This window comes from Tinamus guttatus, unplaced genomic scaffold (genome assembly GCF_059628265.1).
Source record: "Tinamus guttatus ecotype Peru unplaced genomic scaffold, ASM5962826v1 Tinamus_guttatus_pri_ptg000653l, whole genome shotgun sequence".
NCBI classification, from domain to species: domain Eukaryota; kingdom Metazoa; phylum Chordata; class Aves; order Tinamiformes; family Tinamidae; genus Tinamus; species Tinamus guttatus.
In genome coordinates this window covers 801,103-816,539 of record NW_028289187.1, presented here as the reverse complement: position 1 = coordinate 816,539, position 15,437 = coordinate 801,103, and the positions used below count along the sequence as shown (strand labels likewise).

At 42.1% G+C, this 15,437-nt stretch overlaps 1 protein-coding gene across 1 annotated transcript; it reads right to left on the bottom strand.

Moving 5' to 3' along the window:
• Positions 1-6,376: 6,376 nt before the first annotated feature.
• Positions 6,377-8,851, bottom strand: KCNF1 (potassium voltage-gated channel modifier subfamily F member 1). The gene has a single exon (XM_010213154.2). The coding sequence runs from the start codon at positions 8,204-8,206 to the stop codon at positions 6,743-6,745; it is 1,464 nt and encodes a 487-aa protein (XP_010211456.1). The 5' UTR covers positions 8,207-8,851; the 3' UTR covers positions 6,377-6,742.
• Positions 8,852-15,437: the final 6,586 nt, after the last annotated feature.

Genomic DNA, 15,437 nt, shown 5'->3' with positions numbered 1-15,437 from the left:
TATATCTGTGACTTTAACAAGCGCATGTAATGCACATTGCTCGCAGTCTACATTCACACTGGTGTTATATCACTGCAACTTTTGGTGAAACTGCTTCTAACTTGTACTGGTCAATACAGAATCTATTCCTCATACCACTAAGAACAGTTTGTCTTGAAGGAATTGCATCATGTGGAAAATTGCTGTTGTGGAAGAAAATGTTGATATGTGTGTGACTGGATATTCTAGGCAAAATACAACAGATACCTGAAAGGACAGAGCCTCAAAACCTGGTAGGGTTTCGAGTGTGTTCTCATGTTCATATGCCATGGACAAGTAATACCAGTGTGAATAAGAAATATTGAGGTTTGTCAGGGTCTATAGGATTGACATCAGTATGGAGGGAGGAAGCATATCTGCCTAGCATGATGTAGGAGACACTGCTCTATTTGATTTAGGACATCACTTAATACAGACATGGCAGAAAGAGGATTGTGAGATTCTTCCTTCCTTCCTTCCTTCCTTCCTTCCTTCCTTCCTTCCTTCCTTCCTTCCTTCCTTCCTTCCTTCCTTCCTTCCTTCCTTCCTTCCTTCCTTCCTTCCTTCCTTCCTTCCTTCCTTCCTTCCTTCCTTCCTTCCTTCCTTCCTTCCTTCCTTCCTTCCTTCCTTCCTTCCTTCCTTCCTTCCTTCTTTTCTTTTCCTTCCTTCCTTCCTTCCTTCCTTCTTTTCTTTTCCTTCCTTCCTTCCTTCCTTCCTTCCTTCCTTCCTTCCTTCCTTCCTTCCTTCCTTCCTTCCTTCCTTCCTTCCTTCCTTCCTTCCTTCCTTCCTTCCTTCCTTCCTTCCTTCCTTCCTTCCTTCCTTCCTTCTTTTCTTTTCCTTCCTTCCTTCCTTCTTTTCTTTTCCTTCCTTCCTTCCTTCCTTCCTTCTTTTCTTTTCCTTCCTTCCTTCCTTCCTTCCTTCCTTCCTTCCTTCCTTCCTTCCTTCCTTCCTTCCTTCCTTCCTTCCTTCCTTCCTTCCTTCCTTCCTTCCTTCCCTCCTTCCTTCCCTCCTTCCTTCCTTCCTTATTTCCAACACAGATATTTGGGCCATTGCTTTTATGAGCATGTAAGTAAGTGCTCTGTTTCAACATGTGTTCCTCACTCATTCATGCATTCTCAGGAGAGCATTTGATATACTTATTGGAAATTATTGGAAATTAAAAGCACTTATTACAGGTATCTTCCTGAAAAGTCTGTATGTGCTGAGATAATATCTGAGATTTAGAAAACAAAATGTTCTTGATGTCTCCTCTTAAACCTTTTTTATCAAGTGGATTTGAATGGCATATTATGTGGAAGAATGTTGCCCAATGGGTTACTGTACAGCATCATTGTCACCTTCACCTAAAATAACTGGCCCTTAGCAATGAGCTCCTTACTACAGCAGATGGCCTGACCAGCTTCATGTGCTGTGCGCCAGCTTCGTCTGCTGACCAGTGACTAAACTAACGTCGTGTGGCAAATAAATTCCATACCTGCAACTCAAGGCAAGTTCTCCTACACATCTAACAATAGATAACAGTGATTTTCTAGCATGTCTCTCAACTGATTTTTTTTTTAACTCTTTTCAAATCCTATACACGCAGCAGTTCTGGCAAGAAAGTAGCTGGTTGTTGTTTCCAAGCCAAGGTGGCTTTTCAGCTGTGACATGCCAACCAGAGTGTAGCATGAGCTGATGTGCTATGCGCCTGTCACTTCATTGAGGCTAATGTGATGTGTCACAAAATACTGCAGCTGTTTCCCACACTTCTAAAAGCAATTTCCACTCCATTAAATTCTATCCTTTATGGTGTCCTGAAAGCCAGAAATAGGCTCCATTTTACCTACAGTTTTAGCACTCGCTACCAATCTACCCTTCGCTACTTGTTAAATTAAAACTACTCCATCAGATTCTGCTGTTAGCCATTCTATGTCAAATCAGGAGTAATTCCAAATTTACTGCTGAAGTTGGTGTTGGTTAGGAATTTAAAGAGGATTTCTTTGAGCTGCATAGGCCAGATATCCTATGGGATATCTTCTCTACAGGGTAGTGTGACCTGCTCATTGTAGACTGAAATTTCCTGTGCAGTGAACTGAGGAGTTTTTGTTTCAGAGGTGGTTTGACGTCAATTAAAATTATAGTAGGTCTATTTTCTCTCCTGAATTCTGCTGAACAGGTTTTCTAGGGTACTACATTTTCATCCTAGAACTTCCAATTTCTTATGTGGGGATGTCTCCTGAGAAAGTGAAGAAGAGTATTTGGGAAGCAGTGATAGCTGGATAGATCTAGACACTCTGTGTAGTTTCCTTTACTCAGACCTTCTGGGAGGGCTTCCAAATCAAAGAGATTAAACCCTAGGTGCAGGGCTTGCCCTGGAGACACCATTGTGCAGTAGAGCTTTGGAGATGCTGCAGACGCTTGGGGAGGGGAAGCTCAATGTGAGGGCTGAGGCTCATTCTGTAGATCTGTAACTGGACTCAATGGAAAAAGAAAACAGCTTCATAACAGCCCTGCGGCTGAGCCCTGCTTACCACTGAAACCAGTGCGTGAATTCATGTTGTTTCACACAGGAAAGACAGCTGGCCTTTAAACCTGGATTTATTTTTTATTGATCCAGTTCCAGTGGGTGACAGTGACTCCCACAGGTAGGTACTGATAATGACGAATTTGCTCTCCACTGGGCTAGTAAAGAGAATTTTCAACCAGAGGGTATATAGACACCCTGGGGACTAGCTAGGAATTACACACCTTGTTACTTTGGATTTGATAGAGAGCCATAGCCTGCTTTTTTGAGGATGATGGAGAGAAAGAGCCAAAGGCTACCTCTTCTGCAGTAACCTGTGCAGGAGCCACAGCCCCTCTTCTGGTTTGATGCAGACATTTTCATGCAACTAATTTCTTCTAGCCTTCAAATTACAGCTTTGCATCGAGACCTCCTGTTGGCATTGTTCCCTAGAGGCCTCCCTAACTGTGCCTAGGAATTGTCTGGGGAGTGATAACTAGTGCAAATGAAACTTGTGCCAGGGTCTGACCAAACAGCTGAATTAAGTGAGGGACCGGTTGAGGTGTCAGGGCCCATGTTATGGCTTTAGCAATACAGACTTAGCCAAAGTGTCTACAAAATACTCAGGAAAAGCTGAATTTGGGAAAGCCAAAGGTGGACTGGACTGGTGCAACCAGTGCCCTTCTCATGCAGACCACAGGGATAAAATCTAAAGGACCAACCAAGGTTCAGGTTTTCTCCTTGCAGAGACTTCAGAGTGTGTTCTATTTTTTCACTTGAAAACATCCACTGCATAGGAGTTGGGAGATCCTGACTCAACTGGAGCTGTTGGATGGGATTGTTTCCTCCCCATGAAAGCCTTGAACAAGCTTCTCCTCACAGCAAAAGCCTTCCAGTGTCTCAAGCTCTATTTTATGAAATTAACTTGTAATAAATGGTATTTATCTCTGCTGGATGAGGCAGACTGACAAAAAAATGTGAAAACAAATGTCCCCCCAGTGCAGTCTATCATGAGAGGCATTTCAAGGACAGTAGTGTATGGTGATTCCTTGGTCTGCAAGACCTACCTCCCCTGGGTCTCTAGAAAGCCTCTTTTAAGCCAGCAGAGCCCAGCTATGCCTGAGCTCTTCCTCACCTCAGTCTCTGCATGTGCTGCAGGCCACCCATTATGACCCTCATTCACTGCCCACGTCTCCTATTGCTCCTGACGCAGTCCCTTAAGCAAAGGTAAGGCAAACCAGCAAGAATCCGTGCTGCCCACCCATAGCCTTTTACCAATGTATAACTACAGCATATAATCCAACAAACGTGCTTCCCAGTGCAGCAAGCCTCGTGGAGTTTGGCTTAATCCTAGCCTGGACTTGAAGGGCACCAAAGTTGTTCCAAAGCTCTTTCCACACTGATATAGCTTTAGCAAACCCCTATGCCCGAAACTATGACTCACTGGAGAAATTAGCCAATAAAATCATTTCTGATAAAAGAGGTTTAGCCTTTATTTAATACCATGTTAAATAAATTGCAAATTGCAGCAGTCAGGATTTAGTACTTACAGTACTAACCATATTACTTAGCATTTATATATAGTGCTTTGCTCATTCAGAGCCCTTTGCTAACTTAATTCAGCCACCCTCTGCATATCATGAGGGAAGTCAGGAAAATTTAATATTCCCAGTGATAGATGAGGCATATTGCTGGGACTGGCAGAGCTCCGTTACTTTTCCTCTTCTCCTGCCCTCAGTCCCACCCGAGCTAATTTCTGATGGGTGCAGCCCATATTTATGTCATGGAAATCCATGGCAGAGCAAGAACCAGCATCCTTTCTCTGTGAGGAGAATCAACTAATGTCCAGTGAAGGGAGATGTCTAAGAAGATGATGAGGATTTTAGAGAGCAGATCTGGAGGCTCTGAGGTGGGAATAGGGAGGGAAGGATGAGGAGTGCTCGGGCTGAGGAGAGCACCTGGACGTACTGTGGGTCTTAGATGGGAAAAGATTTGGCACAAAGGCTGGTGGGATGCTTCTGGCACAGAAAGGGTTCAGGCTTGCTTTAAATTATGTTACTTGATGAGCTAAGGCAGGACATGGTAAAGGAAATGAGAAGCAGAGGCACAGGGATTCAGAGGAGTAGGTATTCTTGGAGGCAGAGGAGCATCACTGGGAGTTTAAGTAGATGGCAGGTAGTGCTGGGAAAGGGTGTGAGCATGGGAAGAGTGCAGGGTGAGATTTCTGTGGAAGGAGGTGTGAAAAATTGGGAGTACTGCTAGGGTGCTGGGTGCCTGCGAGTCACAGTGGTATTCAGGCCCTGTATACAACACCACTACCCACCCCATCTGAACCCCTCCAGCCCAGGACATGACTGCTCCTGACTCTCTGTCCCATCCTTGCTTTTTCAGGGAGAAACACAGCATCCCTAGAGCTGCAGAGAGAGTAAGTGACTTTCAGCACTTCTCCATGTACTCTGTTCAGAGACGAAGGGAAAACCAAGCAATCTTGAAGTCTAACTTTAAATTGCCCAGTAACCATTTTAGCTGCTTGAGGGCAAAAACATGGTGGGGAAAGGGACTTGGAGGCTCTGCCTCCAATGAGAAGAGCATAGTTAAAGCTGCTCTGTGTGTGCTCTGCAGGGTGCACATCTCATGGCTTCTGCTGGGCTGGCAGCTCCGTGGGATGGACCAGGAGCCACAGTGAGGGGGGCAAGGACCAACACGGCCCATCCTCCTTCACCCAGCACCACAGGCGCAAGGTCCTTGCCGGCCCAGGTGAGACGAGCCAGGTGCAGGAGCTGGGAAGGAGCGCCCTGCATCCCTCCCCTGTTCCCACAGCCCCTCGGGAACCCACAGCCGTGTCACATCATTGCAGAGTCACATCCCATGTCTGGGTCGGGAGCTGCTGCGGCCGCAGCTCAGCTCGCACTGCTGCATCTCACCTGCGCGAGGGGCTGCTCCGCAGGCAGGGGGCGAATAAGGACAGTGACCCGAGCACAGCACGAGCAATTCTGGTGTCATTGGGGGTCCTAACTTTACACACGCAAATGTGCCTGTGTGCAAATTCTCCCCTCCTCTTTAAGCAAGTGTGCCTCTTGGTTTCAATGCGTATCTCTAGCAGGGATCAGACCCACACATTGCAGTCTTTACTCAGACCAAAGTAATGCATACTTTAAGCAAAGTAATGATGCTATTATTGATTAATAGGCTGATTAATGAGCAAAATACTCGACTGAGTAGTACCTACAACCTGTGTAAAATCATATTGCAAAACCATAGTTACCCTAGGACTGAAATGTGCTTATCTTTTTTTTAAATAACCCAGTATTTTTTTTACTTGGATAGCTATTTTAGCATAAAACATTTTTTTTGAAAGTTTCTTGACACTGACTTTCAAAGAGTTGAAGTTTCTTATTTAGCAGTATTTCAGCTTAATTCTTCCATAAACTTCCCTTGCTTTAATAGTGATTTTAAAAAAATTGTAAATTAACTTTCCATTTCAAAAAGTACTAGAGTAAAAAGACTTCCTGAAAGGTCCCTGCAACCATAAATTATTATGTTGTAAAACATTAGAACAAACATTTATTTCATTTGCTGCTTAAAATGCTTTGACATCTCTGTCAATAATTAGTTTCAGGTAGTGTTTAAATTTAGATTTTTAATGGAAAGAGGAACAGATACCTATGAAAAAAACCAACCTCAAATTTTGTTGAAATAAAACTTTTCATTGACTGTATTATTCTACACATACCGCATTTTCATATTTTTGATAACTCTAGGCTGACACTGCTTTAACTTTTTTACTTTAAAACTTCTCCCAATTAAATTTGTGTTACCATTTTAAGGAACAGTGTTTCTTAACTGCAAAGCACTAGACACAGCCTAAAAGACACATTCTTTGTGATATTGTTCTTTATTATCACAGGTACAGAATTCTGGTTTGGCAATGTTGCACATTCAGATCATTGAACATTTACTGGTCAAGGAAGTAATTTGCAGTCTCTAATATGGTTACAAATGGGTTTTGTCAGGATGCATTCATTATAATCACTCTGATCTCCATGGAGTCATAATATTGTATTTGGGATAATAACAGCAAAGTCTTACCAACCGTTGATGAAGATACCATGGGGTTAATTTTTATTCACGCTGGAAAAGGAAAGCAGTGCTTGCTCCCAAGACTGATAGATCCCTCGTGTCTTCTCATTAGCTGATTGGCAGGATGTTCTGATCTATAGCTCAGCACTGACAGCTCCCAGTTTATTTGCAGCTTTGAAGCCTGGTTCTGTAGTGCTTCTCTTCTGACAGCAGATGAATGAAGGTGTCACTGTGGGACACTTTTAACCGGCTGCTACAAAAAGGGCCCTCCTTGCCTTCCCTTGCAAAATCCTCTGGTTCGCTCCTGGAGTTTGCGGCTTTCCCCTCAGCTGAGTTCAGCTCCATCAGCTCCAATTCGTGCTTGGCAGCTGTTTCTAAAACTCTCTGCTTGTTATAATACCTGACAAAGTTGTTAATGATGGGGTGGATGGGAAGGGCAATTGCTATCACCCCACAAAGAAAACTGATGGCAGCATTCAGTTTTCCTAGCGTTGTTTTAGGGTATATGTCTCCATATCCAACTGTGGTCATGGTGATGATTGCCCACCAAAATGACTGAGGGATGCTTTTAAATAAGGTATCAGGGTGACTTTGCTCCATGGTATAACCCAAGGCAGAAAAGACAAAGATTCCCACAGCTAAGTACATCAGGAGCAGTCCCAGCTCCTTGAAGCTTCTTTTCAGAGCGTATGTTAGAGTCTGCAGCCCTGAGGAGTGCCGGGCAAGCTTGAAGATCCTTGCAATCCTCATGATGCGCAGCGCCTGCACGGCCTGTTGGACGTTGCTCAGCTCCATGAGTTTGGCTCCCAAGTGGGTCAGAATCAGGCTGACGTAGAAGGGAAGTATTGCTAGCACATCGACAATGTTCATGAAAGACAGAGCAAAGTAGAGTTTATTTGGAGAAGAGATCAGTCTCAGCACATACTCCATGGTGAACCAGCCTATACAAGCAGTCTCTATGCTGTCCAGGGTTGGATGCTCCATGCGATTCCCCTCTGGGTCTACAACCTGCAGGTCCGGAATGGTCCCCACACACATCACTATAGAGGAGATCAAAATAAACAGAAAGGACAAAACTGCAATTACTCTCGCTGGGTAGGATGATTCTGGCTTCTCCATGAATTTCCAGATGTATTTTTGGCATCTTTTCCAGCGATTTTCAGAGGCATCCACTCCCAAGTCATCCAGAATCAACTGCACTCTTCGGGCTATTTCTTCCAGTTCCTCCTTTTTTTCACTCAGGTGAGTTTTGCAGCAGTCGTCCAAAAATTTAAGATCCACCTTCCAAAATTCCATTTCATTCTTGAAACATATAGGGCATATTCCTTTCTTCATGTGAATTTCTCCAAAGTAGTATACATCAATAATGCATTTAAAAGCATCTGGATCTCTGTCAAAGTAAAACTCTCTTTTTCCAGGATCATAGTCATCACAGAGGGAGAATATGCTATCATATCCCCCTGATAAGCAGTGGACCAGCTCTGCCAGCCGTGTTTCTGGATATTGATTCAGGTTATCTCCGTAGAACACCTGCCTTACCCCACCAACATTGACCACAATCTCTGTTTCTTCATTCTTTTCTAGTCCATCAGTATGCATATCTGGAAATTTAGAGTCACCTGCCATTTTAATTGTATTGGATTTTATTTGATTCTTTAGCCTGTTGTTTGACTTCAAAGCTTTATGTTTCTAGTTTCTCATGAGAGGAAATCAGCACAAAGCCAGCTATACTACAAATGTTACCACACTGACTTGGAGTCGTGGTGGGAAAGGTTACAGAAATAAACCTGCAGCCAGGAAAACCTGGTGAGGTGTGCAACAAGCTGCAGTGAAAAGACAAGTCATCTGGCTGCTGTTCCTGAAAGCAGGATGTTAGAAAGCTCCAGCAGATTTGAAAGAGAAGAAACTGTTTAATAAAACTCACCCCTCTGCTCAGTGCTCGAGAGTCTTTTCAGGTTCCATTCTCTCTATAAAGTGATATTTATTCACAGGTTGGAAGTCATGGCAGAGAAATAAATCCCGTGCTCTGATTAATGCAAAGTGAAGTGACTGACAGTTCTCAGAGAGACAAGCAGCAGGCTGTGCCCACGGAAAACTGTTGCAGTTTTGTCCTCCGTTCCACAGATTTCCCTGGGAAGCTGATTTTTAATTTGGCTTTTCCTTCCGTTTTCGTTTTACTTTGAGATCTTCCAGAGTTTATCTGCTGACTCTGTCACATAGTCAGTGCAAGTGTGCAGAGGAGAAACTTGTGCTTGTTTTCCCTTTGCTGTTTCCCAACACAATAACGAATCCCGGCTGTGCGGAGCCGTTTCCAAATTCTACCCTCTTCTGGTGAAAGCCAGCAAAGCACCAGCTTTACAGAAAATACAGCTCAGCTATTCATATGCCTACCTACCTGTAAAGTAATCTCTTTTTATACTTTAAAGGACTTTAATGATTAAAAATAAATAAATATCAACCAGAAAATACAATAAAGTAATTCAGAGCTGCAGTTTGGCTCTTCCATGGGAAAAAGTCCGCTATCAATTTCTTCTGACGGCAGAAGTCAGAGAGAAAAAAATGTGTTTTTGAATAAGTACACAGTATAAATCTTGCTTTAAGTGGGACTGGTGCAAATCTAGAGTAATTCTCTGTCAGGACATTGATATACTGTAGCTTTGTACCAGTGTCTTTGAGAACAGAACAGATACCATAAAGTTTTGTTTGCAGATGTAGAGCAAAACTTCTGCTGCACTTTATGCATGTTGCACAAAGACGTGTGTGCTTGGTTTTTGCTGTGTTTTCTAGATCTGCAGTAAACTGCCTCCAGTGAGTGTTCAGCTGTTTTTCCTATGATGATTTCTCTGTGAATGCTACTTTCCATCAATAATGCTTTATACTGTATTCTGTCTAGCATTTAACAGATAGAAATTAAATTACAAATATTCCCTTTTAACTTGGCTTTCTCCAGGTTCCCATGGTTCCAGGTTCACATGAGCTTATTGCTGTGCCATCTTTGCATTTGTAATGCCTCGATATGACTATACAACTCTTTGTAATGGGTCCTAACAGCTGTGATCCAGCAAAATCCAGTTAATTAGTTACTTGCTCCTGGCCACCCCTAAATGATCTATTTCAGCAGTGCTTGGCCCTTTCCAATTTATTGGACTCTGAAAAGCTTGTGAGTGGAAGGATGGTGAGGGCTTCTTTAGACTTGCGTCCATCTGGGAAGAAAGGAGCGATGGTGCTTGTGCCGGCAGCACCAGTGCAGGGACCCTTGGGGCACACTGTGCTCCATGCCACCTCCCTTGCTGGTGTGCCTCTCTACGGGAATTGGAGATTAGTATATTCTCTTGGATATACACTAGACCTTGTCTTGACATGGAGCGTGGACACAGCCCTAAATACCTTGCATGCTGCTTGCAGATAGCCCACGAGACTTAGGCATGCACAAGCTATGAGTTAAAATCACTGATCTAGGTCCTTTTCAAACCTGCAGATGACCCTTCTTGTCTCTGAGCTCTTGTGTGCTTGAGGAGACTGAAAACATAACAGGGAAGAGCTGTGTCTTCCAAGTGTGAAGACAGTGAACTAGCACAATCCTTTTCTCTCTGTCACACGCACCTGTGCGCCCACCACGCCAGAGCAAAGAGCGCAGGGAACAGTAACTGCAGGGGTTGTGAGAGATCCATTTTATACCCTGACAGATGAACTAGGGTACACTGTGGTTTTCATCTTTGTAGCCTTCACCATATTCAAGTGAAAGTTCCAGGAAAAAAAAGGTAAATCTATCAGTATACACCAGTACCATGTTCTTAAACTCTGGAGGTCAGTGTCACCTCTGTTGTGTTCCTGAGGATACCACCTACTGGAGATATGATGCAAGATGTAATCTGAGTTTTTTTCAAGCGCTTACATACACAAGATTTGTGACTTGGGGGGACAAGAAAGGTGCCTTGAAGATGTGGAACAATCCTACATTGCTGAGGGTTCAGAAATAAACATTTACCTAACCCACCACACACTGGAGTGGGACTTCTTTGTCCTACTTATGAACAGTATAGCTTAATTTTAACATAGTCAACGTTAAGATGCTGTGACATGCTTGCACAGGTGAAAATGTAGGTTGGATAACTGGCTACCAGAATCTGTCAAGTTAAACTGAGATTCAGGAAAGTTAAATTTAAAATGTTGTCAGAATGCATCCGTGTAGGAAACCAGGTCCTTTATGTTCTAAGATCAGATTTTACTGCCTCAGACTTATGCTCTCTCTGATCAATGATTCATTGCAGTGACCTTTCGACTTTTCTTTAGGTAGCAACAAATCAATGTGTGATCCAGCCTGACCAATATAGAAATCAGCACCTTAATTTCCATTTTTTTTTCTCTTGCCCTGTAATTTTAAGAAAAAAAAAAAAAAACAGCACCTACAAAGTAGTCACACAGGATTAGTACATATCATTAAATTTGAAAGGTGAAATCAGCTCTCAAAAGCTCTCAAAGATAAATCTCAGAACATTTTTGAAGGGTTGGGGAAAAAAAAAGAGAAACCTATTTTTGAAATGCCAGATCAGTTTTAATAAAGATTTTACTTACCGTGGCTGCTAAAATTCTTGTGCTTTATTCTGCCTTGTCTTGCACATTTTCAGAGTTCTTTACGCCTTTCAGTGTGACTGTCAGGTGCTAGTGATCTGGTAGCATTTTAAATCCACTTTTACAAATGTAAATGATCCAAAGAAGGGTCAGAGGAAACCAAAATGAATTAAGACCTTGTTTTTGTGGTCCAAATGGATGAGACAGGCTCACTTGACAAATGTTTTTTATTAGACTTATCACAGAGCAGCAAATGACAAGAGTAGAATGAATAATTTGGAGCAAATAATTTATTTCATTAATTTAATTCATTTTTCATCCATGAAAAGAGATCTAATCTCTAATTGAATAATTCCATAGATAATTCTTGTCCTGTAACTCATTTATGAACAGTTTGATGCAATTATTAGGGATTATAAATCCAGCTTCTGTTGATTTGTGTGAATTTGGCAAACAGATTATGACATGCTCTTCTTTCTGTTGTAAGCAATTGAGTGTTAGGAGCTCAATTCTTAGAGACCTTACAAGAAACAAAACTTTTTTTTTTTTTCTGCATGGGCATCTGGACTCAGTTGGGATTCAAATACTGTAGCTGAAAAGAAGGATCCCCAGGAATGACAGGACAATGTGGGCCCATGCCCAGTAGGCATTCAGCAAGTACCCAACTGTTTTGGAGACTACAAGGGCTTCCTAGACTAGGCGGAGTCCAGTTTCCACTTCACCTCAGAGCCCCAAAACATCTTTGAGTGCAGGTAAAGCTAGTTGGAACATAACGATGGGTGCTGGGTCACCTGCTGATTTTTCGGTATTGTGACTGCTAAGGTCCTCAGAGGGTCATGGGGTCCTCAGAGACCTCAGAACTACCAGCAGTTTGGTGTGAAGCTCATTCTAACTCAACATAACCAGCGTCCACACGTCTCCTTTTGCTATGTCGTGTTTGATTTTTGTGGGTCGGAATGACACAGGGTTGGAATTGTGAGGCATCTAGCAAGAGATCTCTGCATCCATTACACAACTTGCTTTCAGACAGCTGCAAATTAGAGAATGGTGCTGAAGACAATGTCGGTGAAAATGTACCATAGAAAAGTGATCTAAAAGAGAAAGAAAAAAATTATCATATTCCATTTCCTTTCCTTCCCTTAGTTCTTTCTGAGGAAAAAGCTTTCAGCTTGCCACATGGGCCTCTGGTACCTGCTAGCACAAGCTTCTATGTGAAAGAAGCACCATATAATTGCTTAGTGCCAGTCACAAGAAATGAGAGCAAGATAATCAGAAAGGAAAAAAAAAGAGCAATGAGCAATATCTTCACAGGCTTCAGAAAGAGCAAGTCATCCAGAGCAGCTACTCTGGTTACTTTATTGTTGCCAGCATTAATAAGAGGAGAGACTTTGATCTAAGAACTTTTCAGGGTTTCCAAATCAAAGAAGTCTTGCAGCAGTTAATCACACGACCTTGTATGGCCCACTGGAACATCTAGGCAAACTCTGGCAGATTAATCCAGGTAATATACTGTGTTGTTTTATTGTTTGTAACTCAGTATTGCCAATCCATTTTTAGATAACATCTTAACTTATCCTTGAAACTCATTGTTTTGCCACTCTCTGAGGAAACATGGCATTACATTCCCACAGCTATGGTGGTTCCCAGAATGGATGCTGGGACACTTACCCATTACCAGCACTCAAACCTCATATGTTTCTCATACATATTTCTCATACATGCAGGATATTAGCACATGTCTCACTTTCATAGACAGTAACACTCCATGTGAGTAGGAGAGCTGTCTTGTGGGCTCTCAGCAAAGCTTCCTGACCACACATGGTAGTAGCTCACGGTTGCAGTGGTGACTGGTGGTCTCATATGTTCTCAGTGGCCTAACAGAGGGAATCTGAGCATGAAAGTCGAACGCTGCTGACAGTTATTTCTTTCAACAGGTCTCAACCTTGACCAACAGGTCTCTTTCAAGTCCCTTGATATTGGCCCCATCAAGTGCAAAATGGGTGACTACATTTTTTTAATACATCTGCATGTTTTGTATAACACTTTGTCAAGATATCAGTCTTTCTTCAGATTGATATGTAATAGCAAAATGACTATGGTCATAAGCAAGAGGTTATGAATGGTTTGAACCAAGATGGATATCTGGACTATACCAGGAAAACTTTCCATGAGTCTGGAGTCTATGTGTATATAACTCCAACATATATGCATACTTCCCCTTGACTAATATTTCATATTGAATAAGTCTTTTTTCAGTTTATTTTCCTCTCTCTTAGTCACTTCGGGCCTTTTTTCAAGTTCAGTAGTTGCAAAACTTATACATACACAGTCAATTTATTATAGCAGATTGATTCCTCAGATCTTTTAATTAATTCCTTATTAAAAGACTGGTAATAGCTTGCTGTAAGTTTTAATTGGCTTTGCTTTCCATTTTACATTAATGAGTCTATTTTCCCATACAATTAGACCTACCTTAAGTGACCACTCAGGGGATCAAACAAATCTCTGACTTAATGTAAATGGCTTTAAATAAATAAGATGAAGCTTCCACTGCAAGAAGCTAACAGCTGGGTTCAAATTAAGTATATTAGTGATTCATGAATAGGATGTGAGTGGGATGCTGTAAAACTTTCAAGAGCCTTGTCTTGTTTTCAGAGTTGCTGTTATTTGAGGAAGGACTGGAAATGCATTTTCTGCTCTTAAACGCTGTCATCAAAAGCTTTTGATTATTATTATTTCTCCCTTTGAACTTTGTTGCATATGCATAGAGAAGAAAAAACTAGGTGACAAGACTTTTATTACAGTTGCAGACACAATGACTTAGGAATTGAACTGCTAAGATTTCTCTGGCATTGAGTGTGGTGGCATTCAAAAAAAATGTATATGTTCCTGTAATTAAGGCATATATCATAATGAATACATACAAGTGGCATATTCCGTGGTATATGAAAATACACCAAAGGACATTTGCATGGGTGATCTCAGTTCTGGCATTTCCCAGCTTCCGAGTGTCTGACTCTGCAAACTTGCCAATGATCTTTAGCATGACTTTCTGCCTCTTTTCTCGAGGACCTCATCACACTGGCACTATTGGGCAGGCAGCACCTTCCTTGAGGAGTCTGCCTACCTTGAACCTTTCCCTGCCTGGCCAGGTCATGCAAAACACTCCTGGGCACAAGCAGAGAGATGCAACCATTGCTTGGACAAGTGCAAGAGGGATTTTGGCAGAGTCGCTTGTTGGATGAAGCGACCTTTTTTTTTTTTTTTACTGGACTGAATTTCATCAAGGATGAATATCCCTATCACTGCCTGTGCTTCCTGCTCACAACACTGGGCTCATAGTAATGACCAAGACCATGTTAACAGGGTGGGAAGTAGCAATGTGCAAACTTTGCTACGCTTGAGCAGCTAGACACGAGGCCAGTTTCAAAGGCCTGTTGTGGAACTATTTGGTTGAGAGATCCCTAACCTTTTCATTGGATGCGTTCCTTTTAAGAAAAAGCAACATTGCAGACACGTACTCTGTGTGGAGTTTGTTCAGTGATTAATAACAGTCTATACAAATAACTATCACTCTTGAGTCTTTGCAAAGACAGTGTGTGTAGCAGTTCAGTGTGCTGTATTTCACAACAGAATTTTATGTGAACTATTTTTTTTTTATTGTGAGGAATCAAAAGAAAGCATATGATCATATCATTCACAGTAAATATGGTCAAAAGCACTCCTAGCTGTGTGCTCAAAGATGAGGAAAAAATATCACAGTGTTTCCTAGCCTGAAAAAAATGTAAAACAAAACAGTATAAAAACACATAGAAAACTTTTCATCAATGTACTGAAACATTAATAAAAGCTTAATTAATCCTAGAAAACATTATAGCACTGAGAATAATATAGTCTTCAGTGGAGCCCACAATTCTTACAGACTTTTGTAAGTATAGTCATAATTTTCCTTCTTTCAGTGAACATTGAGGGGTATGGGAGAGAGGAAAGGAAGATGCGTAGGCAGTAGCAGAAGCAGAGTTCAAAGCACAATTGTGGTTTTGTCAATGCAGAACCTCTAGAAAAGTTCTCTGGCCATTTTACCTCATTAAATTCTGTTGCATGATACGCTGGAGGACTGAAGGTTTTCCCCTTCCTCCAGTAAGGTCTTACGCCCTTCCAGGCAGACTGCACCCCCCAGCCTACAGGCACATGAGGGTCATCACCTTGGCCACCTGCAGATGACACTCACATCCCATGGTGTTAGCCAATGTCCTGCTTACCCAGTTGGCATTAAACAAAAACT